Source organism: Condylura cristata, unplaced genomic scaffold, assembly GCF_000260355.1.
Source record: "Condylura cristata isolate star-nosed mole 26May11 unplaced genomic scaffold, ConCri1.0 scaffold00029, whole genome shotgun sequence".
In the NCBI taxonomy this organism is placed as follows: Eukaryota; Metazoa; Chordata; class Mammalia; order Eulipotyphla; family Talpidae; genus Condylura; species Condylura cristata.
In genome coordinates this window covers 19,429,737-19,453,430 of record NW_004567130.1, presented here as the reverse complement: position 1 = coordinate 19,453,430, position 23,694 = coordinate 19,429,737, and the positions used below count along the sequence as shown (strand labels likewise).

At 38.9% G+C, this 23,694-nt stretch overlaps 1 protein-coding gene across 1 annotated transcript in view; it reads right to left on the bottom strand.

Annotated features, from left to right (window-relative positions):
* RYR2 (ryanodine receptor 2 (cardiac)) overlaps nucleotides 1–23,694 on the bottom strand; it is a 385,785-nt gene that overhangs the window by 44,662 nt on the left and 317,429 nt on the right. The window contains exons 81-86 of the mRNA XM_012730855.1: nucleotides 23,093–23,146; nucleotides 21,822–21,845; nucleotides 12,929–13,028; nucleotides 11,633–11,712; nucleotides 9,357–9,433; nucleotides 8,502–8,575 (exon numbers count right to left, since the gene is read on the bottom strand). Coding sequence (XP_012586309.1) covers nucleotides 8,502–8,575; nucleotides 9,357–9,433; nucleotides 11,633–11,712; nucleotides 12,929–13,028; nucleotides 21,822–21,845; nucleotides 23,093–23,146 — 409 coding nt within the window. The remainder of the gene's footprint in view (nucleotides 1–8,501; nucleotides 8,576–9,356; nucleotides 9,434–11,632; nucleotides 11,713–12,928; nucleotides 13,029–21,821; nucleotides 21,846–23,092; nucleotides 23,147–23,694) is intronic.

Genomic DNA, 23,694 nt, shown 5'->3' with positions numbered 1-23,694 from the left:
CTGTTCCCCCTTCACAGGCAACAACAATATTCTTAAAGGAAAAATACATTTCCCACATGTTTTTTTTTTTTTTTTTGGTAAAGTCTATTGAAGGAGTGATCTGTTTCTCTCTTATACATGCGAAAGTTAAGTGTGTTTACTTCTCGGAGTATGGCCCAATGAGTCAACGCAAAGGCACTCTGCACTGATAAAACAGGGCCAGGAATAGTTTTTTTTAAGAATCATTATTATTATTTTTCTTTTTTGCTAACGAATAATTACACGGCTTTTGTGAAAACTGTAACCACCTAGACAACACTTACTAATTCAATTCAATAATGAGCTTATGTGCCTGTGTATCTTTTTTTTTTTTTTTTTTAAGTAAACGGTGTTAGAATCTAAAATTCACATGTCTTGGCTGGAGTTTCACCTTACAGCGGGGGAAGTGATAAGCAGACCTCCTTCTATGAATCAAACCAAACGAAAGCCTTGGGAGGTGCATGCTATGAGCACTCAGTCTAACGAAGAAAAGTGGAAACGGGGCATCTCATAGCCAGGGCTGCTTCTCAGCTTCAGTACGAGCTAAATCTATTTGCAGGGCAATGGCGAAGCCTCGGAAAAGGGCTCAGCTCTTTTACTTCTACTGCAATTTAAATTAGCAACATCACAAGTTCCTTGGAAAGCAAAAACACAAGGAGGGAAACAAAGCAAAGAACAGCTGGACACGAATGAAAGTGGATTCTGAAAGCAGAGTGGCCGCGGAACAGAAACCAGCACTGTGAGTATGTGCTCTAAACTGTGCAGAAAGCAACATGACAACAGCATCACTGGGGTGAGGGGACTTCACTGGAAAGACTTTGGGCTAAGAGAGAAAACTATGCAGTGATCACGTGTGTGTTTTAACTAAAATCATGGCACAATCATGACGACAGAGAGCTGACGGACTTACCAGACTGAAGTCTGTGACTTTCAAAGTGAGAGGCTTCATATAATGGGAGGGTTAGGACGCAAAACCATTTTGAAAACTAATACAAACATTAAAAGGGTACATAAAGTCACTGTGCTGGCTGCCTGTTAGCCTGTAAGGTAGGACAGTTGGGGACGGGACTTGAAATCACCGAGTGTACAAATCAGCTCTGCGTCCAGCTTAACTGTCAGGCTTCCAAGCGCATTATTCTGAATCTCCGAACATGGCTGATGAGTCCACTGCTCAGTGCTGACATTCGCGACAGGTAGGGAGGAGGAGGAGAAACACTCCAGACTGACAAGCAAACTCTTCATGGCCAATACTTAGTGTCGTCTGTGTGCTTTTTTAACCAGAAGAGTCTTTTGAAATCATATTTAAAACAAAATAGTGATTCACTCCCAGAGACTTAGATTCTTTACAGTGAGCCATCTACAATGGTTCTTCTTTGTTTTGTTTTTTTCAGAAAATTGAATCAAGAAACCACATAGGTACATTCAATATTTATATAGCCCATGTGGGACAGGAACCGTTTTTGGAAAGCACTCCGAAAAGACAACACTGAAAAGAACACCCCATCATCTACCTGTGCACCTAGTATCCCTCGTACAAAACACCATGGCCTGTCACCCGGGCTGCAGGTCTAGTCGGCATGCACGGGCCTTCCTGACTGAACACCGAGACACACATGAGGACTTCACCGACAAAAGGACACGCCGCATGGGGCAGGACAGTAGGGGAGGGCCGAGGAAGGGGCAGGTCACTGACCCTCAGGGGACAGCAGGTGCACAGGGTGCTGCTGCTTGACGAACACGCCACTGCCTGGTTAAAATGCTGCCATTGCCCATGCTGCGTGGGGTGGTGCAGTAACAGAGATGGAGATGGCTTTATGTCTGCAGGAGGTGCAGGATCAGCGGTCTGTTTTGTGATGTAGGCAAAAGAAATTCCATTGTAAGTAAGATGGCAAGTGAGGTTCTTAACAAGTGGCGGAATGGAGTGAAGGTAGCGGAAAGTGCTCTTGCACCCTTATTAATTGTAAAGCTGCGTGATGGCCAAATGTAGGTACTGGGGAGGACATCTGGCTTCCTTTTTAATAGAAAGATCTTAAAATGTCTATCGTTGGTAAAGGGAGAATTATTTTAATACACTTGCTGATGAGTTCATCCTTTGAGCCTCAGTCTTTTCACCTACAAAATGAGAAAACAGGTGTATTTTCTACCAGCTCTTCAAAATCTCTGTGAGCATTTTGATAAATCGTGGCAAGGTTAATATTGTTCACAGCAGTAGCAGTAACATAAAATATAGACAGGAACAACATGTCTAGGTGAGGAACACAGTTACTTGTGCCTATTTATTAAATGTGTTTATACTTTCAAAAGTCGATGGACTTTCTAATTTTAACGGACCAAAATACTATTAATAATCACTAGGAGTAAAATTATGCAGATCTAATTTATTCTACCTTCAGGAAAAAGCAAGTCCTGTTTTAGAGCGACAATAAAGTTAATACACAGTGAAAAGTCACTGTTATATTTGAACTAGTTCATGCAATTAATACAAAAAATACATGTTGGCTTAAGGTCAAAAAAAAAACAAGTTTGCTTTTAATGCTTAGAATAATCATGAACATAGTTCAAAGATCTCAATTTTGTCCCCAAAGTTTTATTTAATTGTTATTCACTCTTAACAATTACATTAATTGAAAATGAATTCTCAATAATTGTTAATAAAAGTAATGAAATACATGACAAGACTAACCAGTATACATGCATGTATATACGTGGGTTAAGGCAGAAGACTAAAATCATCCACGGTTGTAAAGTTTTTTTTTTTTCATGTCAATCTCATTACTAAGGCAAAGATAAACATTTGAGCTGTTTGAAACAAGCCTGACCCTGCCAAATAATGTCCTATAACTCCTTGTTAAATAAATCTCAAGAGTTCCCCACTGTCATGGAGCAAATGATTCTGGTCACTGATCATTAGAGGATTTAAATTTACCGATTTTTGTATAGAGGTATTTGATTCTATGTGGATAATCTTAATGTCCTATATTATAATTCAACTAACAAAGTATAAAAGTTTTAAAATGTATTTACAATGAACACGTAGTATGCTAGCTATTGTGCTAGATATATTTTCTCATCATTTCAGTTGGTTAGAATAATCTTATAGAATAGGTAAGAACTCCAATTTGTGGTTCAGCAAACAACTGAGAATGTAAGTTATTTGGCTAATGTTCTATACTATTAACAGGTAATGAGTGTGAATCCAGTAAATGCCATTTAGTGTCTCTCACATGCTTGAGAGTGGCTGGGGAAAAAGACTAATGGTCCCAAAAATGACCTCAAGGAGGTCACAGACTAATGGAAGAGAGGCAATAAACAAGTAACTTCAACACTAGACAACACTAGACAGTCTTTCTAAAGCCCAGATGCCATAGTTTCTAAACTTCATAAAGTCTATGAGTAATCAATAAGATTCTTGGTAACTATATATATATATATATAAATTTGTGCACTTGTTTTCATCAATAATAGGTGCAAGGACCATTTTCTAGTATGTGTAGTATGTGGCTTTGGGAAAATCAGTTGACCTTTCTGAAGTTTTATTTCATCATTTTGATCTGGCCATTAACAATCTCCTGACCTTACTTGGTAGGACTGTTAGGAAAATCAGGTTGGTTCAAACAAGTATCATTTCTTTGAAACAGACAAATTAATAGAAATAAATATGAAGTTTCAAAAGTATGAAGTCCTAAGTTCTAATGACCTACAGTTTTAAATACAGACTCTTCTCCAGTAGGTCAGGGTATGATACATATTTATAAATTCCATTAAATGCATTCATTTAAATTTAGGGACCATTGTATACCAATGTATACAATGTAGTCCTATTTCAGATTTCTAAGACAAGGAAAATGACCACAATATGAGGTTATGTCCCACATGTAACAAAACTAAGTATATGTTAACTACAGAGAGAAACAAGTCCCAGTTTTCAAAACAGATGTGCAGAGGGTTTCTCTTATAGAGTCCTTTTAAAGCCTTTCATTTGCCATTACACTATCTGAAATCCTTAACATCTTCAATCCATTTCATTCATCAGCATCTTAACTGATCTCTGCCTTCAGTGGAAAGACTTTTTGCAGAGCTCAGTGGCTATCTGGTAGACCAGCATTACTGAGAAATAAGAAATCCATAGGCTTTAATGGTAGTAAATTCTACTGGAAATATTTTTTGAACAATAAATGTTTGAAAGTTTATTACAGAAAGAACTTTCATACAGCACGTATTCTCAATTTTTCAGACCGCAGAACTGCTGCTGTGATACCAGCTAATTACTTCGTATACAGAGAGCACTGGTCTGCACTAAGTTCTTACTAGGCTGTCCACAATGCTAAGCTCCTAAAACACCTCCAGTATCTAGGACAAGATCTAGCACATAACAGCCACTCCACTTTTATTGAGTGTGTCAAAGTTTAAATACTGGGCAAGAATGTTAAGAAATCCCACATAGTGCCATGAGGAGCAATGTAGGCTTCCAATGCAGAGAAAGCTCACTCAGAGGAACTGCACAGCACTGGATGATGCTTGTTAATGGACTTTGGGACTCTGGAGTAGAAGATGGTCACTAAATAATTAAATGTTAAAACCAGTAACAAAGATTTGGGGGCAGCTACTATGTCAATGTTGGTTTGATTATCATTTATGAATCAAATAGAAAATAGGCTCCTTCTTGCTTCAACTTCACATAAACTTGATGAGGTCACTATAAATATTTCAGGAAAGACCTTGATACAGACCCAAGATACAGAGAGAAATTTAGGTTAATTGGTAGTGAATGTTTTATGTAAAAATTTTTAATCAAGTAATTTCTGAGGACTCAGATCAGCTTCACACTTTCATCTTGTTTAGGAAGCCTAGGAACACTGTAAAAATAAAAAATAATATATTCTACTCTACTCCAATTATTTGAAGGAAGGAAAGTTGCACTTTCAAGCTTTGTAGTGATTTAGTAATGAGGTTTAATGGTTCTGAGAAAAAAAATTAAAAATCCAAAGATGGAGTTAAATTTTAAGTATTCATATAGGTTTTTGGCTTTGAACTTCAGTATACACTAAAATGAACCACATAGGATTAAACATATACAGAGAGGACAACATCGAGCCTATCACAAATACTTGCTGAAGAACAATGTTTGAATTTTAAACATCTTGGAGGCTCAGACTTTTGTCAGTGGGGGAGACTTAGTAAAGTGGAACAAGGATATAGGCAAATGTTCATGATAGTAACAGAGAGAAAATGGAACATAAATGATTCATCTGAAATCTTTATATGTAAACTTTAAAGAAGCTTAGAAATTTCCAAAGTGATTTTCAGGCCCCAGAGAGCAGAGCAAAGCATTGACTACAGATTGGAGTCATTGAAGGGAGCAACAAACTTAAATAAGTGGTAAAAAAAAAAAAAATCCAAAACATCTAAGCCAATACTGGCAGAAAATAAGCCCCTAGAGAATATGCAAGAGAGAGGAAAGGAATCAGCTCATGGAAAATCAAACTAGGAGGCATGGACAGGCCACATAAGCTTCCTCTCCTTCAGTCTCCTTGTCTTGAAAATGGGGATCTCGCTTACTAGAAGGCTGTGGGTTTCCAAAAGTTCATGTTACCAAATTATACCAGTTCCATGGCATAAATTCTGTTATCTTTTGTTTTTATCATTGGGAAGAGATTTAGTCTAATAGCTGATCGGAATGGAGAAGATGTAGGTCAGATTATGTTCTCAATTCTGAGTTGGTACTGTCTGAGTCTTAAGCTTTGGAAAAATGGTATCACTGATTCAGATTTTTCAGATTTTTCTAGATACTTTAAAAAGGATGATAAATATCCCTTCTCTTCTAGAGATACAAACTTCTTAAATTGTATAAAATCTTGGGGAAAAAACAAATAGTGCAAGACAGAGATTTTTTTTAATTATGGCAACAGGCAGAGTTAGCAGCACAACTAACCACTTATGCTTTGTTGGTGTATGCGGCCCTCAAATTTCTCATCCTTTCTAGATTATCATCCTATATAAAGTCTTTTAGAAACTACTTTTAAGTCCCAATGACATCTTTTTTATATTAGTTTGAAGAAGAAATATTTGCTTTTTCTACTGTTCCTTGAGTTGCGTCTCAAGAATGAAAGTTAGTTTTCCTGTCAAGTTGTTGAGTGTGTGTTATTTTCAAGGGCTAGGATAACTGTAGCCCTCTCAGTGGCTGGATAGGAAGGGGCAGAACCCACTAGCTGGCAGAAGACTGAGAAGGGCAAAGTCTAGTCCACGTGACCCCTGACATCCCATGCACCGGTCAGTACAGCCATAAAGCCACAGCTATGTCGAAGACAGAAACACCACAGGCAGACTGCCACGTGCCCTGTGATTCATCCACAAACACCCCCGCTGCAAACAGGGGGTCCCACCAGGATTGTTTTCAAACAAAGAAACAGCAAAAAACAAATCCCAAAACATAATCATTATGCCCGTAGCCCCTTCACATCTACTATGTTAATAACTGCACACCCTTGTAGAAAGACGAAAAAAGAACAGAAAGCTTGATGACTAATTAAATAAAAACAGGATGCATAACAAGGACATTAAATAATACACTTCTAAAATGGTCTATAAAAGGGAAAAATGCGCCAAAAAATATTGTCACTATCAAGACACTACAGAAAGCTGACAATAAGGAGCAAAGAAATAAAAGATGGTTAATGTTTAATAATTACCACGCTCGCGAGTGATGACTGAGGAAGGGAGAGTAGAACGTTTACAGTAGTCAGAAGAAAATGAAATGGGGAAAGAGAAAGAAGTTGAAAGACTGTTTTGGTTTTGCTTTTGGTAAGGAAATAAAATAGAAAACGTGTGAATCACTTCAGGTAAATATTTTTGGATGTGTGTGAAAAAGATTAAAAAATCAAACCAATCTTGCACTGTGAGAGGTAACGACTCTCATGCCAGAAGGCCCCCAGCACCAGGTCACTTCTGATGTAGGACTCATGTGGCATTCCGGCCCACCTAGCTGACACAGGTAGGCACCTGGCTTAACACACACACCTGTATGGTTACTGCCCCTTTACGGGAGTTGATGGGAAAAGAGTCTAAGAATGAGCAACAGAACTATATCCAGGCTTCTAGAATCTTAGGGAATACTGCAGGGCAAACTGGAATTGATTTCTAATTCCATCACAAGGGAACCAGACTTTGGAAAGAAAATTCATGTACTTTTAGGCACCTTACAGCTGGAAAAGGCCCAGGGTTTCCATGAAGAGCTAGAGGTGGGCAGGTAATGAGCCTTAAGATCTGCAGTGGTGCTAAGTTCTTCAGAGGGGCCCTAAGGCCCTTGCAACTGAGGACACAGACATTAGTAAAAGGAGACTTATTTGGCTTGATACTCATTTTCAGAAAATCTAAGTATATTCAAAGTGTTGCTACTGATTTTTCTAATATAATTAAAAAATCCTATGACTGAAATTAGATGATTTGCTATATGGCCTAAGCAGAAAGTGAAGTCACACCAAAGTCATGTCGATTAGCAGCATTAATGTATATATAAGTGACAGGTTTTAAATATAGTTAGAAACAGACAGCTAATTCTTTTGGCTATTGTGAGAACAAAAATATAGAGAGATGATTAGAGAAACTGGTCAACTTTAAAATAATGCAGAAAGGCAAACAGAAGATGGAAGAAATGGAAGCTGGAAGAAAACGTGTTCTGTGCAACAGTCAGTTCTGTAGAATGCCCGGTGTTCCAAGACGAGCACGTGGCTAGGAGAACAACTGGAAACCAGACTAAACAAAAACAGATAAACACAGAGACTTACTGACACTGAAGGAGTCTAAAAGTAAAACACAAAAGAACGAATTCAAACCAAAAATATGGAAGGTCAGTTTCCTCGAGTTTGTTCAGGCATTGTTGCTTTACATGACCATGTGCTAATGTTTTTCGTTTACACACACAATTTATTTACAGAGAAAAACTAAGATTGAGTCACTCATTTCCTGTATGTGTAAATTAAGTGATTAGAGTTGTGCAGACACAAACATTGCGCTTTCATTTCTCTCAGCAAGTGAGTGAGACCAGACGGGTAAAGACTATGTGCAGGGAAAGGCTGCCTGGGTGGGAAAGGAGGCGACCGTCGGGTGCTGGTCAAGGATCTGAAAAGACTGCAAACCTAAGTGGGCAGAGGAATCTGAAAGTCTGACCGTCTGCTAATGTGAGCAAAGACAGCCAGGCATTCTCTAATTTGATTCATCTGTGTCGCTGTAATTTTTATGAGATCATTGTGGTGAGAGATCTTTACCTGGCCCCAAATGAGCCGCGAGTCTACCTGCGAGGGAGGTTGGGTTCTGGGTGCAACCTGCGGGAGTTTCCAGTCACAACCTTAAGTGTGTCATGTAGCAGGGCGGTCACTTCGAAAGAACCCTGGAAATCTCTAGATTGAAGAGTAAGTGGGCACTGACTGCCTTCGGGGATCAGGGTAGTGGGTGGCAGGTGATGCCTTGAACTCAGCGATTGATACCTGAGCCTTCCTCTGTCACCATCCCAAGGCCTTCCGCTTTGTTCTGTCGTTCAAATGCATTTAGGTCAAGGACACTACAACAGCAGAGAGAAAGATATTTAGAGGATTAAACATTCTTTTTTTCAGGAGAGCAAGCACCTATAAGCCATGCCTTGACATGTGAATCAAATGTAAATGCCCTGAACGTGTAACCTAATTTAATTTCTACCAAAACATTTTCCTAGTGGCATACTTGTCTCTCCCCAAGGCCCACACAGAAGTAACCCTCGTGGAATTCAAACATCCAACGTTAATAGCTTCGACTTAGGGAGTCTGTCACGACGTTGTGGAGAACTGAAGTATAATTAAAATAATCATGTTTTTCCACTTGGAATTGCTGAGTCTACTACACATTTTGGGTTCCTTAGTCAAATACTGCCTAAATGACTTTGAATACTGTGCAAAACAGAAAAAAAAATCATCAAAAATTAGTTGGTTTATGAACATTAAGGGTCTTTTCTTTAAGAAAAATGAAAAATGGTCCACAGCTCCTAAATAAACTAGTGTTATTTATTTATTCTCTTTTAAAAATCATGCACCACTCAGTTTTTTGTCTATAGAATAAACATTAGCCATCTCAGATGCTTATTTAAGCACAAAGTATACTATTTTAAAATATGATTAAGTTAGTAAAACACTATCATGCCTAACAATAAGATTAAAAAAAAAAAAAAGGAGAAACTCCCTATCATTCCACCTGCAAGTGTTTCATCATTACTAACAACTCCCCAAGTAATTATCGCCGATAATGGAAAGCAGAAATTTGAAATTATACAACCACTGAATAGAACCAGGACAAGGGAATAGAGTACTTACCTGCAAGACTGCATCAGGCCAGCAAGGCTCTGGAAGAAGCCCACATCCTTTTTCTCCTTGAGGTAGTCAAGCATTTTCTGTAGTAAATAAATACAGAAGCCACAAAAGGTCTCTAGGTAGAAGTCGTGTTTTTTGATAAGCAAGCAAAGGGGACACAGAAACATGTTTTCTACTGTAGAATAAAGAGAAAACCTGTTCAGGACATGCAGCGTCCCAACGTGCTTGTCGTCATGAAGTAGGGCCAGTGTGTCACGTCACGGCAAGAGTCGCTCAGTCACGGGTCGAGCAGCACCGTGACACGTCAGTTGCTTTACACAAGCGCTAGACACATAAATACCCAGCGGACACAAGACTCTCAATTCTTTCCCAGAAAGGCTTTAAGTACTTGGAGCTCCAGATACTTTGTTCAGTTTTACTGGGAAGAATTTCTGCCAGGATGTTATTCTCAGATCTCCCTCCAGAAATTAGTTCATCAAACAACATTACGATTCAAGAGTTCTGACTGCCTGTGCTAACGCTATAGATAGAAATTGCTTCCAGCACTGTCGTCTCTTACCTATTACATTTTCCTCCTCTATTCTCAGATGATGGTCAAATTTTGGGTTAAATGTAACTACGTAATAAGCTAAGGCAATTGAAAGGTTCTTTCCTTTGGCTGACAATATAGATTTTTGTATTGTAAGTTACACACCATAAAGAGACAGCTATTCCCAATGTGGATACAATGCATTGGGAATAGGAATAAAAAGGAACCTAAATAGGACTCAGCCAAACAGTCATTTTGGTACTGGTCTTTTGTCTGACTCAGTCAAAGGTAATATAAAATGATAATATAGTGAAGGCTACACCCCCGCCCCCACACACACAGACCTACACAGCATAAACATACACAGCTACATACACACATTAAATGATAGTTCTCCAAGGAGCCAAAAGGAACCTCTGTATTATGTAAGTCATTTGAAGAAAAGGAGATGGTGACATAAATTACTATTTGATAAATACAGTGGAAAAATGAGGCAGGTTTTCTCTCTCTCTCTCTCTCTCTCTCTCTCTCTCTCTCTTTTTTTCCTTCTTTTAAGTCATTAGGTGCCCACTATGGAAATCAAAAAGGACATTTATTGTTATGAATTTCCTAACTGAAACTTAGCATTCCTTTAAACTATTAATCTAAGCAGCAAATACAAGTAGGATAATCAGGGGCTGTTAGCTTGTTATCAGCGAAGACTCTAGATATTTTAATCTCACATTATAATTGTTGCAGCTATTTATAGTATTTAGACTCGTCAGTTCTTCTCAGTAACCATATTAGATAAAGAACTAGATCTATTATTTAATGAGCTCATAAAGAAACATGTATTACTTTGGCAAAAGATGCCAATGCATGATGGACATATAAAAGTCAGGCCAAGCTGTAGAGCTACGCCATCTGCTATTAGGTTCTTTCTCAATTAGCATACTTTTCTGTGAGCTCAAGGTTGCGCTGCAGACCCCACAAATGGTGTCTCCAGCAGTGTGCAACACACAACCTGGGTCAGTCTGCTTCTGACAGATTTTTAAAGTCATGCAAACACATTCATTCTAACAATGTCATAGATCTTGGCCTTCTGTTCGAAGAGAGGCTACGTCCTCTCTTTCTTTCTTTTGTAACTGGGTTAAAATCCCAGCCTAGGACATGTCTATATTTTAAATAGGACATCGTTACTACACTTGGCTGGGAAGTGATTTTTATCATGTTTTGGGAAACGAGAAAAAATACAACTAAAGTTCTTAACAGTGCATTCTGTTTATCTTTCACTCAGCCACATGTTTCCTGCCGAAGATATGACAAAATTCTGACAATTGATTCATAGAGGGAAAACGCTGTCACACATGTCAACTTACTAGGTTGTGCAGCTAAGAATATTTGTTTTTTTTAATCACATGCAAAACTGGATTCCAAATGACAACACATATGACATGTCAGACTTCCAAAGAGAGTTAGTGCTCGCCCTGGGAGTTTGGTGTGGCAGCTAGAGGATTTTGGTTATTGAAATGACATGATAATAAAATAAAGATACATTTTCATCAGCAGTGTAGGAGGGGATTATAATGGAGATGAAAAAAAATGTGTAAAATGAAATGTGTGTGTGTGTTGTGTGTGTATGATACATTTTACATAGAAAAGAAAAACAACTTATAACTCAGATTTCTTTTTAGGATCCATAAGCAGGTCAACAGCAGAGTAAGAGGGCCACTGGCGTGAGAACGGCAGGTGAGTGGTGGAAGGGCGTCACCTGCTGTACTGTGGAGTTACCGCCGTTTAAGATGGCGATTCCAAGTTTCAAAGTCGCAGCTACCATTGGTCCAGTGTCACCTTGAAATAGAAAAAAGCGTTCCAAAGATTATTTCTCCTGCTGTATCAAGCCATCCCACCTCAAATTATGTCCTACTCAAACCATCACCCTGTAGAACTGTGGAAGGGGACAGACTGACTTATAGACCCAAAAATCCCAGGAGTCACAGGGAATCTATCGCCATCAATGTTTTTACTAAATTTCCTTTGATAGAGCTGCCCTTTAAAATTGCATGAGTACACAGAAGAAAGAATAAGAAGAAAATGAGTTTAAAAGGCTGAGCACTGAAATTAAGATTCAAAAATAATCATACATATATTTAACATTTGAGTGACAGTGAGCTATATAAAATTTTCTTTAAGGAAAAAGTATTTCCCTCCTCCCTCAACAGTGTTACAATTGAACAGCTCCCACTGTTTTCAATTTCTCACTTGTATTTTACCACGTGGTATTGTCTTGCTTTAGTTGGATGGCTAGTCAGTTTTAATGTATCCAAATAATAATGACAAAATTAAAAATACAACTCATTGTTAGTGTTTTAGCACTATTCACCTCTGCTTATTGTAGAAATAGAAATAAGCCCCATAGGAGAGAGTTTTTAATAATAAAGTACAGCATTACTTTTTCATTACAAAAATTAAATTTAAAATATATTTAATATATATTCTTGGATATTTCTTTTAATACAAATAAGTTATTCATGGGAAACAGTCACCTTGGAATAGCTACCTTTGGCGAGATCTAATACTAACGTTGTTAACGAGATTCTCCTAAAAAACCTAAACCTATTAAAGATGTGCAAACTATGGCCTGGGGACTTGGTCCAGCCTGTCACCTGTTGTTGCACATAGTCTCACCGTGGAATCACTATCCCAGCTGCTTTCAGGTCACCACGGCAGAGTGGGAGAGTTACAAGGTGAAGGCTCTAAGAGATGGCCTGAAATACTACTGTTCGGTTTCACACATTAAACCTGCGTGCTCCCCTGATTCATATGACCGGCTTGCTAGGGTTGCGTCACCTCTCCCGACAAAGAACAGAGGTTAAATAAATCTTAGCAAGACTGAAAAACGTCGGCACTGGATGTGGTCGATGAGAGCTCTCATTTGCAGAGTCAGCTGATCTAGTTACCACAAGAAATTCAGGGGCTAAGTAAACGAGTAGACTTTGAGGAGGGGAGGCCTAGCGAGACAGGAGACATGGAGGAGCCCTAGGGCCCGGTGGGGAAGGGGCCTCACCTTTGCTGGCGCTGATGGTCTGCAGCACCATCTCAGCGGCTCCTCGGTCGTGAAGCCGGGCTTGCTGGTACAGAAGCTTTTGCTTTTCCATTTCTTTTTCCTGAACACAAATCCCAACCATTTATGTTGTGGCTATCAACAGGCAGAACAATTTTTAATAAACCATACTTTTAGTCATCTCTTCATGTACGGGCTCTATGGCAACATTATGGACCATTTCAACACCAACAATGTTATTCAACAGATGTTAACAAAATCAACTCTTGGTTTTCCCTTTAGACTTTTGGTACTAGTTTATCAGGATGAATTTCTCAATTGTAATTAGTTGATTCGTCCAAAGCCTGTATCATCGTTTTGAAGTACTATACTTCATCTTTGAAACTTGCACTTTCTGAACGATATATTTGTGCATAAGTTTGTCACGTTTTTGATAATCTCCTATGTCATGGCCATAACTTGATACTGCTCAGCAAATGGCTCCAGTTGCAAGTTATCACTGAATGACAGAAAAATATTAACTGAGACGTGGTGAGGTTTAAGCAAAGTTGAAAGCTGATATGGATTAAAAAAAAAAGTCGGCTTCAACTAAGTAGTGACTTATAGCACAGGTCTCCTCAGTCACCCCCAAAGAATAAAAGAAGCGATGTGCCTTTATATTTTGTATTCTCTGGTGGTAACAAACGATACTGCATGGGGCTGCTAGAGCAATGGCTGGAGATTGTTCTTTTCCACTTAAGCTACCACTGGAAACATAAAGAAGAGCATCCAAATAAAATATAAAGGCACGGCACAGCAAGTTCAAGATTGGTAGGACCATTCGCTTGAGCGACCCAGTTCGCTGGGGAATTGAGACAGAACTAAGCAGTATAAGTTGCAGAATGAGAGTTGCATAGAGCCCTATGACAGCGAGTCTGTCAAATGGCGTGGGAGAGAAGCTTGGTCAATGGGACATGAGACAGTCACTTAGTGTCATGTCCATAAACACAACGGCCAAGCATATATGACCTAAGAGCAGGAGGAGCTGCAGCAGAAGGAGCCAGAGTGACAGCTTTGCTGCCATAAACTTTCCATCCAAATACGGAAAATAGACACTGGATGATGGAAGAGGTTTAAAAAATGAAGGCTTGCTAGTTACAGAATATGACAAATAAAGTGAACTCAAAGAAGGGGGCGAAGAAATGGGCTCAAACAAATGAAAAAAGAAACCTTTAAATCAAAAGCAACCAACACAGACATTTATGCTGTTACCAGAGAGTTCTCGCCGAGGCTGGCAAATTTGTTTCTTAAATCTTTGATAATATCGTGCTGCAAAAACAAAATTGATCAGGGTTTTTTTTCACACTACAGTTAGAGCTCCTGTGGTTAGATTTTTATTTGTTCTTAAATTATGTGATAGGCCTAAATGGAAGCAGAGAAAAGAAAAAGAAAAGGCAGCTTTGCTTTATATGTAGCCATGCTGACATCTAAAAGGTTTGCCTTCATGTTTAAACCTCTTCCTGTGAAGTGAAAAACAAAACGAAACAAAACCACACAGACACACACAACCATATTGTCATTACGACATGGGTTCGGGGAAACTGGAAGGAGACCCTTCCGTCTGCTCTTCAGCTGTTCTTTGACACTGGTGCGCAACATCTGATTCTTCCTTGTAGACCCAACAATCTTTGGCCTTCCTCCCACTGTCAGGGATAGCGGGAGCCCCCACTTCTCAGTTTAACCAGCTCTTGTGAAAGAATTTTCCAGAAGAAAATGATAAGAGATTATCGCTGAAGGAACTGGCCTAGCAGTTTCATCAACTAAAGAGGCAAGAGAGGAAGAGCAATTCTTCCGTGGAACCAACGGAACACAGACAGGCAGTCAGCAGGAAACCCAAATAGGAGTAGGAAGCTCCATGCCGTGTATTCTTGAGGAAGGCAGGAAAAAACAACAACAACTTTGCCCTTTCTGCTCCCAACGTAAGCAGGCCAGGTCAAAGGTTACCAGGAAAACGAGCTCAGTAGGGCCAAGGTCCCCGAGCTCTCTTCATCTGTAACTAAAATCATGCTTGATGGACCGGATACCAGCAGAACAAAAAGTGGTCAGGACATCAAATTCCTTCTTTAAGAAACAAACGCCCTGGGCAAAGGTCATGCTCATTTTCCTTCCAGAATCTCTAAATTTCAATAGTAATACATCTTTCTGAAAGATGATAAGCCTTTTTGAAAAACAAATAATTGCACTACAAAAGGTACACTGATCAGGGAGCAGGAGAAATTAGACTTCCTAAAGACGCTTCAGGCTGACTTCGCTCTTGAATGTCCTCTGTTAGACTGAGGAGGAAGCTCTCTCTTCCAAAGATCTTTCATATTATTTCTTTCAGGCACTTTGTCCTCTGAGAGCTGCTTCTGGGTTTGCAACTTAATCTTGTCACTGGAAATTTCATCACAACATAAAGAAATAAAACTGTGAAAGCTAGGCCAGAAAGTTTCCAGACAATAAAATGATAGATTACATGGAAAGGAAGAAAAATATTTCATTTCAAGTTTACTTCAGATTAGGTTTTCTCAGTAAACTGGAGGCAGATCTTTCAAAAGTATCTTAGTACTAAGGGAAGTAGCATTTTGAAAGTAGCTATTTTAAAAGCATGGGGCCCTTCTCTATCTCAGATTCGCCTAAATGGCCACAGTGTCTTGAGGAAACTTTACACCTTCAACGTGCACTTTAGTCTTTAAGTTATTCCAAGGAAGCCTTAAGAGTCAGGGGTAAGAGGGAAGAGCAGTTTCACAATTTGGATTTTCTCTTGGACAATGTAAGTGCTGACTGCTAAAAGCAAACAAGAGTTACTGTTACTGTAATAAGATTAGTATGAGTCTTTTCAAGGTCAAGTGTGAACATAAATCAGACCCACATCCAAATCAAAGGTGACTGGAAGTATTCATCATCAGGACTTGATTTAGTGTCACTGAAGTTTCTGAAAACACTAGAACCATTTTGTCTAAATTAGGTTTTAGCCCTTCATCTAGGGAAAAGCAGAAAGGCCTGAAGAAAAAAACACATTCAATTTTCAAAAACAAGCCCTATACAAGAACAACTACTGAAATAAGGATAAAGCTTGGGGTAGCCTAAAGGCAGCGAGGTGGTTCGCATCATGTCCGAAGGACCTTCCTCAGCAACACGGACACTCAAACACGGACTCCACAGCCAAAGCTGCCATAGGCATGATTCAGCTCAACCCAGCAGCCTTGCTTTTTCTTTTTGCATTTCCAAACCTCCAGTTTCCCTAGTGTTTTCCTCTTAAACTGCATGTGTTGCTAGTTACAAGTGCATAGAAATGCCCATGAGCTAAACTCTTCCAAAAACAAAATTACCACAATTAATGTTATCAGCCAGCACTACATAGTCTTCTGTGTCATCTGAAATGTCATCACACATAACACACGCTGATACCGCATCTCAGTATTACGGAAAACAAGATTTAAGTATGGACGATTCAACTGGATAACTAAGGTCAAAGCTGAAAGGCACTGAATGACATGAATGACACCAACAGGCCAACTAGAACAAAAATCTAGAAGTCACATCCTCTGCCTACAAGTCTGTGTTTCAGCTTTTGAAACGATAGGTTGGCCATACTCATAAGGAGTCGACTCTCAGTTCTAGGGAAACACTTAAAGAGGATAATACATTAGAAGTGAGTAGTTCTGAAAATTTTGAAAATGTACATTAAGTTACAAAAATTTAAATGTGTATAAAATTTCCTAAGAGTAAGCTCCTGGAGGATAGCAGCTGTAGCTTGTTTTGTCTGTGTGACAGCAACACCAGTAACACATGCAGTGTATACCCAGTAGCATCCCCTGCGTATCAGGTGTTCACGAAACTGTGAGCGACAGAAACGTGACATCATAAAGTATGAATGATCAACGGAAATTTTACAGACATCTTTTCACTTGAAGAGCGACTAAGCTAGTAAAAGAGGAAAAGTTAATTTAGCTTACTTCTTAGTTCTAAGCTTCTACACAAATTAGTACCAATTCTCGAATTGCAGTTTTTAAGCTCTTCTGTCTGTCCCTTTCCTTTGCATCTGTTGTCTTTGTTTGCTGAGCTATCAAATAATAATCTTCCATAGTTCTGATTCTCAAACAGGTGAGTGTTTAAATGTTGATTTTTTTCCTAAGATATTAAAAACACTAAAACAGAAAAATGTAGTCCAGACAGCTGCTGGAGGTTCTGAAGCTGGGATGTGCTGCTAAACAAGGTCAGCCTCTTCCTGTGTCTCATATGCAATCCCGTTAAAAACAGAAAAGAACAAGTCCTCAAGCAAGGCATACGATGAGAGGGAAGAAAGTGTAACTCTAAAATCAGGGGGTCAGGCTGGCGGAATTAGGTTGGTTTATTTTGAGGGAGAGGTGGTTTACCCTAAGCACCAAATTGGTTAAAAGAGCCTCATTCACCTCTCTGTGTACGCTGTAAAGGTAGAAGATGCTGCCTTGAGCAGAAAGTGAGTGTTACCAACACAGTCGCAAAAGACAGAGTAAGAAAAGTGAGGTGGCTGATGGCTGTAATAAGGCGGACAGCATCAGGCTGCATCACAGAGGTCCCAAATGCTGCAGTGATCGTTAAGAGATACCAGAATACACTTATCAGAGAACGGACCTCACTTGCATTTTGAGCAAGTATAGCAGTTCTCGTGCCTACAATTCTGAGCTGTACAAATGATTGTTAATCCAACCCTAAATCAGCTATTGCCAATCAGCTGTACTCTGAACATTTGACAGAGTCTTCAATTCTCTGCCAAAGGCACCTGTGACTGAAGAAGGCCTTTCCTGGACACTCACTTGTGACTAGCTAGTCCTTCACTCTCCTCGACCCCTCCTGTACTAAGCCACCCTCACAGGACGCCTGGGTAGCCACTTACGTGATTGCTACTGCTAAATTACTGGGGCCTTTTCAACAAATTATCTGTTGTAGTCTTTACAGACTCTGGCCTTAGAATCTGTTTCTCACAAACAGATTTTATCAACACAGTAAACAGCTACATGGGACTCCTAGAAAATTTGGAATCAGAAGTGCTGAGAGACGCAACAAATTGGCAAGCTTCTAGCCTGGGGTTCCAAATTCTGGCCTGGGGGTTCCAAATTCTGGCCTGGGGGTTCTAGATTCTAGCCTGGGGGTTCTAAGTTCTAGCCTAGGGTTCTAGATTCTAGCCTGGGGCTCTAGATTCTAACCTGGAGCTCTAGATTCTGGCCTGGTGGGTTTCTAGATTCTGGCTGGGGTTTATATATATATATACTTGCTCTTTCACAGAAGTAATGAAAATGTGTTGGTTTCTATCAATATTTAAAGAATTAAGAAGATGCCCTGGCAAGTGGAAAGAACTTACAGCAGCAAACCAGGTGATTTACAGGTGGCCACAATGCCCCGAGGACATCTACTTCAAAGCCTTAAGTTCAGAGAAGAAAAAGCTGAGGCACACAGAAACGAAACGCCACCCGCTGAGGTCATGCAGGTAGCACTTGGGTGTGTCTGTGTAGCTCTGTGCTCACCCTAAGGAAATGTCTGTGAGGGTTGCAGACTTGGCTTTAACAGGATAGTTAAAGATTAAATCAACTAATAGTAGTATAAAATGCATATAGTTTTCTATGCACTAGACAATGTTCTAAAATTCTATGTATATTACGTGATGTAAATGCTATCATTAGTCACATTTTATAGCAAGGAAACTGAGGTTTAAAAATCACCCAGCTAGGGAGTAAACTTGGATTCAGACACGGGATCCATCTGAGTGGGCTTTGGATGCTTCTGCCATGTTCCATTCAGTCTGCCCAAGGTGGTCACACATAAACTTCCAAACAGAATGGTATGTTAAATTGCACACTAGAAGTGAAATTATTGCACACTTTAAAAGTGAGCCATTACATGTTCAAGTGTGTTTGCTCTATTTTAGGTCTATAAACTCATACAGGGCTTTGCTGCGTGGACACGGCTTCTCTGGAGGCACGAACATGGCCGTGAGCTACATCACCGAGAGCCGCCATCAGTGCGGGGTGCGCTGCCCTGTACTCTCTCTGCCCGCGTCACCGCTTCCATCATGCTGACCTCCCTGGCATTCTAACATCCCCAGGAGAGCGTTCGCACCTACTTTCTGTGCTCTGTTTTTCAGGGAACCTAGGTTTCGATATAAAGGCATTCCTTCAGATCAACAATTTTAGTACATAAAAGCACAGTTGGCAGATTGCAGAAACAGGTGTAGTACTGGAGAGCATCAGCTGTCACAAGTCCTTCCTCCTTTCTGCTGTCAGTTCCGTAATTTAACAAGGCAGTCAGCATAGCAGATGCTGGAGAAGTTCTGTACTAGGAAGTAAAGAACTGCGATTTTTTTTTTTTTTTGATGAAATGGGTCATTGTTTCAACAGTGTACATCATAGTTATACCTTCAAAATTTTATATTTAAACATACACTTTGGTATGAGTCATGGAGCCATTGTAATTTATAACTGTATTCCTCTGAACACAACTAGCAAGCCCATTCAAAGATCAAATTATGTAGCTGTTAGAGAGGCTACTTCTTGCTGCCACTTCAACATTGCAGAGTTACCAAAAAATAGAATGTTGCTCAAAATTAGGTTGGAGGACCAGACAAAGTGCTTTTGCCACTGATTAAACATCAGTCCTTAAGCCATTCTGGACCTAGCTTGCTTTTTGCACGCTGAGTGATGCATGCTTGTAACAATTGGGTACTGGCTTATCTGAGCACTGTGCTCTGTTCTAGGCCATTTCACTAAGCCTGAGGCTGTCTGGGAGAACTGGTAAGTCAGGCTTCTAAGCTTTTATGACAGAACATCAGCTCACTATAGGCGTATTCAGTACTGAAGACAGAGAGAAATGTTCTTTAATCAATATGCAAAATAACGGGGCCTTAAGAGACCCTTTAGAGAACACAGCTGTGAATTAGAAAGTGGGTATTTGCCAAGTATAACACAACCTGTAGCTCTCAGAAAGACAATTTATCAGACAAGTTAGTGCTTCATTTTTCTCTCACTTAAATTACCTGTCATAAATTCAAATTTTCAGTAATAAATCTATGTTATAGTTCCTTAATATTTTATAGAAACTCTTCATTGAAACCTTTAATGTACTATCCTCAGATTTTAGAGAAGAGCAATAGAAAAAGCAACCGTCTGGAGAACACACCTGGGTATCCCACAAAACCATAGTCAACATGATCTACTTTACTGCCAAAGCTTTGCTTTGATCTAGGCTAAAAATCATGCTCACAAAACTAGTTATTTGACTTGAAACATTATTTGTTGCCATTATCATTTCCTTTGGCTTATAAAAACAGGCAAAGCTAGATAAATGCAGTACATAGCATTAAAACACCTGTTAAAATGTTTATTACTTTTCAACGAATACTGACTGCTGTATTAAAGTGAACTATTCTTTTTTATAGCTTTAATACTGAAGAACACTCAAATCTAATAAAGTCAAATATTATACTAAATATGCACTAAATCTATCAATAAGTCACGTTGCTAATTTTCACTTTATTTGCCATGAAAATCTTCCTTACAATGCTACCGTGGTAATGCCTACTTTTTTTCTTCTTCTCAATATCTTTGCTGAATACAGATACAGCATGTTAGCAGAAATTACAGAAAATATTAATAATCAGTCACAAGGGTAAAATTCAATTGTATTATTTGGCACTCACAGTCACCAACTTATTTAACATAATGCATTTTAATAATTATTGAAACAATCAAATAATCTTTCAGATTCATGATAAGTTGATGAAAAATCCCATCATTAGACTGTATCTAAATGATATTAAACAATCAGACATCTCAGTCTAAAAAGTCTGGTACATTGCTAAAATGGTCAAGAGAAAATAACAATCCAGTTCCGTATCACATTTTTCAGTGATTTTTTTTGGGGGGGAGTGTATTAGAGTCAACGATAGACTGCAAATAACAGTTTTCAACTTCTTAAGAGTTCACATTACTTACAAAGGCCTATAAATGCTTCAAACAGTCACATACTACAAAATTAGGCACAAATAACAATAGTCCCAAATCATATGAAGATGCTGGAAACATCTGGTTCAGAAGTGAAAATTTCCAAATCCTGTCTATTAAGTTACACTACAACTAATGGACCTTTAAACGCCTGTCTCCTGCAGGTAGAGTTACACATGCCAGTCTGCATTCCTGCACTGGGGCTAGCTGCGAGATCTCACCGCCATATGAACTTCTCGCCGCTATTCTCAGCGGTCTAGCCTCTGCACCTTGCTTGATTTCCTATTTTCAATCTGACCTGAATCCTAGATTCCCAATGCAAAGATTCACTATTGGTCATTCCCAGGCTTCTTTTCTGAATCTGGCATTTTTTTGATTGTCACTAAACTTGACTCAATTTCTGATACTGCAATTCTCTTTCAAAGAAAAAGAGTTTTCTTAACCAGCAACATGCTGATATCATGGAAGACAAACTCTAGTTACTACTTGAAGTTATTACTTGCACTATGGGAAAGCCAGTGTCATTTCAAATAGTGAGACTAATACAAAAGACAAATAATCCAACCAACCAGAGGGGTGAAGCCAGAATGCTGCACTGAAAATTCCCTAGCTAAGTTATTCACCTAATGCGTTGGAATTTTTAATCCCAAAACAGTGTGTCACTCAAAGTTAACATGTAGGACAACACTTGAAGTTATGAATCACATAAATTGCAAGAAGAGTAAACCTGTGTTAGGAAAAGATGCTGAAAAGATCATTTGCATGAGAACGACAGACTTTAGAACAATTTCAAGACCTTTTATTACAAAAGAATCCAAGATGTTGGGTCTAACAAAGGTAAATGTCACAAGAAACCGAAACTCAGACCCACACAAATACACACACATATATAGTTTTACCTTGCTGCGTTGGGATCCTGTGACCTTAGGAAGGATGAGGACAAGAAGCAAAATGGCAATAAACAATTGCTCTAGAGACAACTGAGAGACTATAAACGGTGTGTGCTTCAGAAAAACAATGCTATCGTCTGCTCACAGCTCATTCTAGTTTACCATTTCTTATCAATGAAGATGGGCTGGAGAATAGAATAAATACACATTAGAAAAGGTAATATCATATAGGAAATCCATCTTACGGGATTTCTTTCCAGCCAGCAAGAGCCGTATGTTACTCTCAAATTTGTTTGTTTTATATTTTTTATGCTCTGGTTTCAATGTTGCAGTGCACTTATATTAAATTATTGCTGAAAGGGGCCCTTCCCTCCGAGACTGCTTCATCAAAAACCTTTTTGGGTCCACTCGAATTACAAATTTACTGCTGGTTACTAATATTCAGACTGCTAATTCAAAGTCTAGACATATAAATTAATAATAAAAAAAAGACTGTCTAATCTAACCTATTCCTTTCACTTAACTCCTTTTTGAAAATTCCAAACAAATAAACATAAGCAAATAAAGAAATTAGTAAGGAGGATGACAGTTAGGGACAACCAGTTTTCCTTTTCAATAAAGAAAACTGTGATCTAAGCAAAGGGTGGAGAATACTACTAACTTTCCTCCTGGCTAACTTACATTGAGCAGTGTTTGTTATACAGAGACTTAAAAGCTGAGCACATTTGAGAAAAAAAAAAATCAGAAAACAGCACATAGTCCTAGGAATACATGCATTCCTACCTCAAGCAAGCGGGCTGCATGGGGGGGGGGGCTATCACCTGCATATGTACAGGGAATGAGTGACCTAGCAGGGCAGAGGACACGAGAGGCCAAATCGTTACGACTTCAAATTCGTCATAAAATCTCAAGCCAAGGGTTTGCCTAAAATACTTGCTGTTATTCTTCAATATATATTTCCTCGCATGTCTGTTGGAAACTTTAGGCCACAACATTTATAGAGATGAGAACTATGTGAAGCCAGCCACCTCATCTCTGAGGGTTCTCAGGAACACTCATGCTGAACATATGGGTTTGACTTCACTAGTAACTATGCTATGTTCCTCGATCTTAACTGCAGCACATGTTAGGACTCAGAAGGGTCCATTCAGCTTCTGCCATGCAGTTCCTTGACACAATAAGCTGCAATAAGCCATGAAGCAGTAAACAGAAATGTCACTTGTAAGCTATGAAACAATGCTTTAAAGTGGAAAAGACAAATCTAGAAAGAGCCATCTTACTTCAAAACTCTTCACTTCTTCTTCGCCGTCATCATCTTCCTCATCATGACAACTCTGATACATGTAAAAATTTAAAAATGTCAACAGAATTAGAATATGTATGTTGAGGCAGAAAACACAATAGAATTCAGCATAGAATACCAAATCATTTGTATGTCTTTATCATCAACATTGTCTAAATATATGGAATACACTAAATACAATAAACTTAGAAAACATGACCAATGAATTCATGACCTACAAGAAATTAGAGTTTGCTTCTAGAAAAAAAAGTACCTGCCCATTATTAGTTGTTAATTTGTTTAGCCCAGCAGGAGTTTTATCTCTCTGGGTCTCTTTTTCCTGATACTGAAGAGCAAAAAAGGAATACGAGCATTCTCGAGGAGAACATGAATTAATGTATATAAACTGGTTGCCTTTTAGGAGTAAGTATAAAAAAAAAAAAAAAACAGAAAATTTTCACAAATCTCAATGGCTAGAATTTTTTGTGGACTGGAGTTGGGAGTGTGACGTTGACTTAGAATGTGAAGACAAAGTGGGCCAGGAGTAAACACGCAAAGCATGACTGTTCATCTACTCAACTACAAACAGTAAACAGTCTG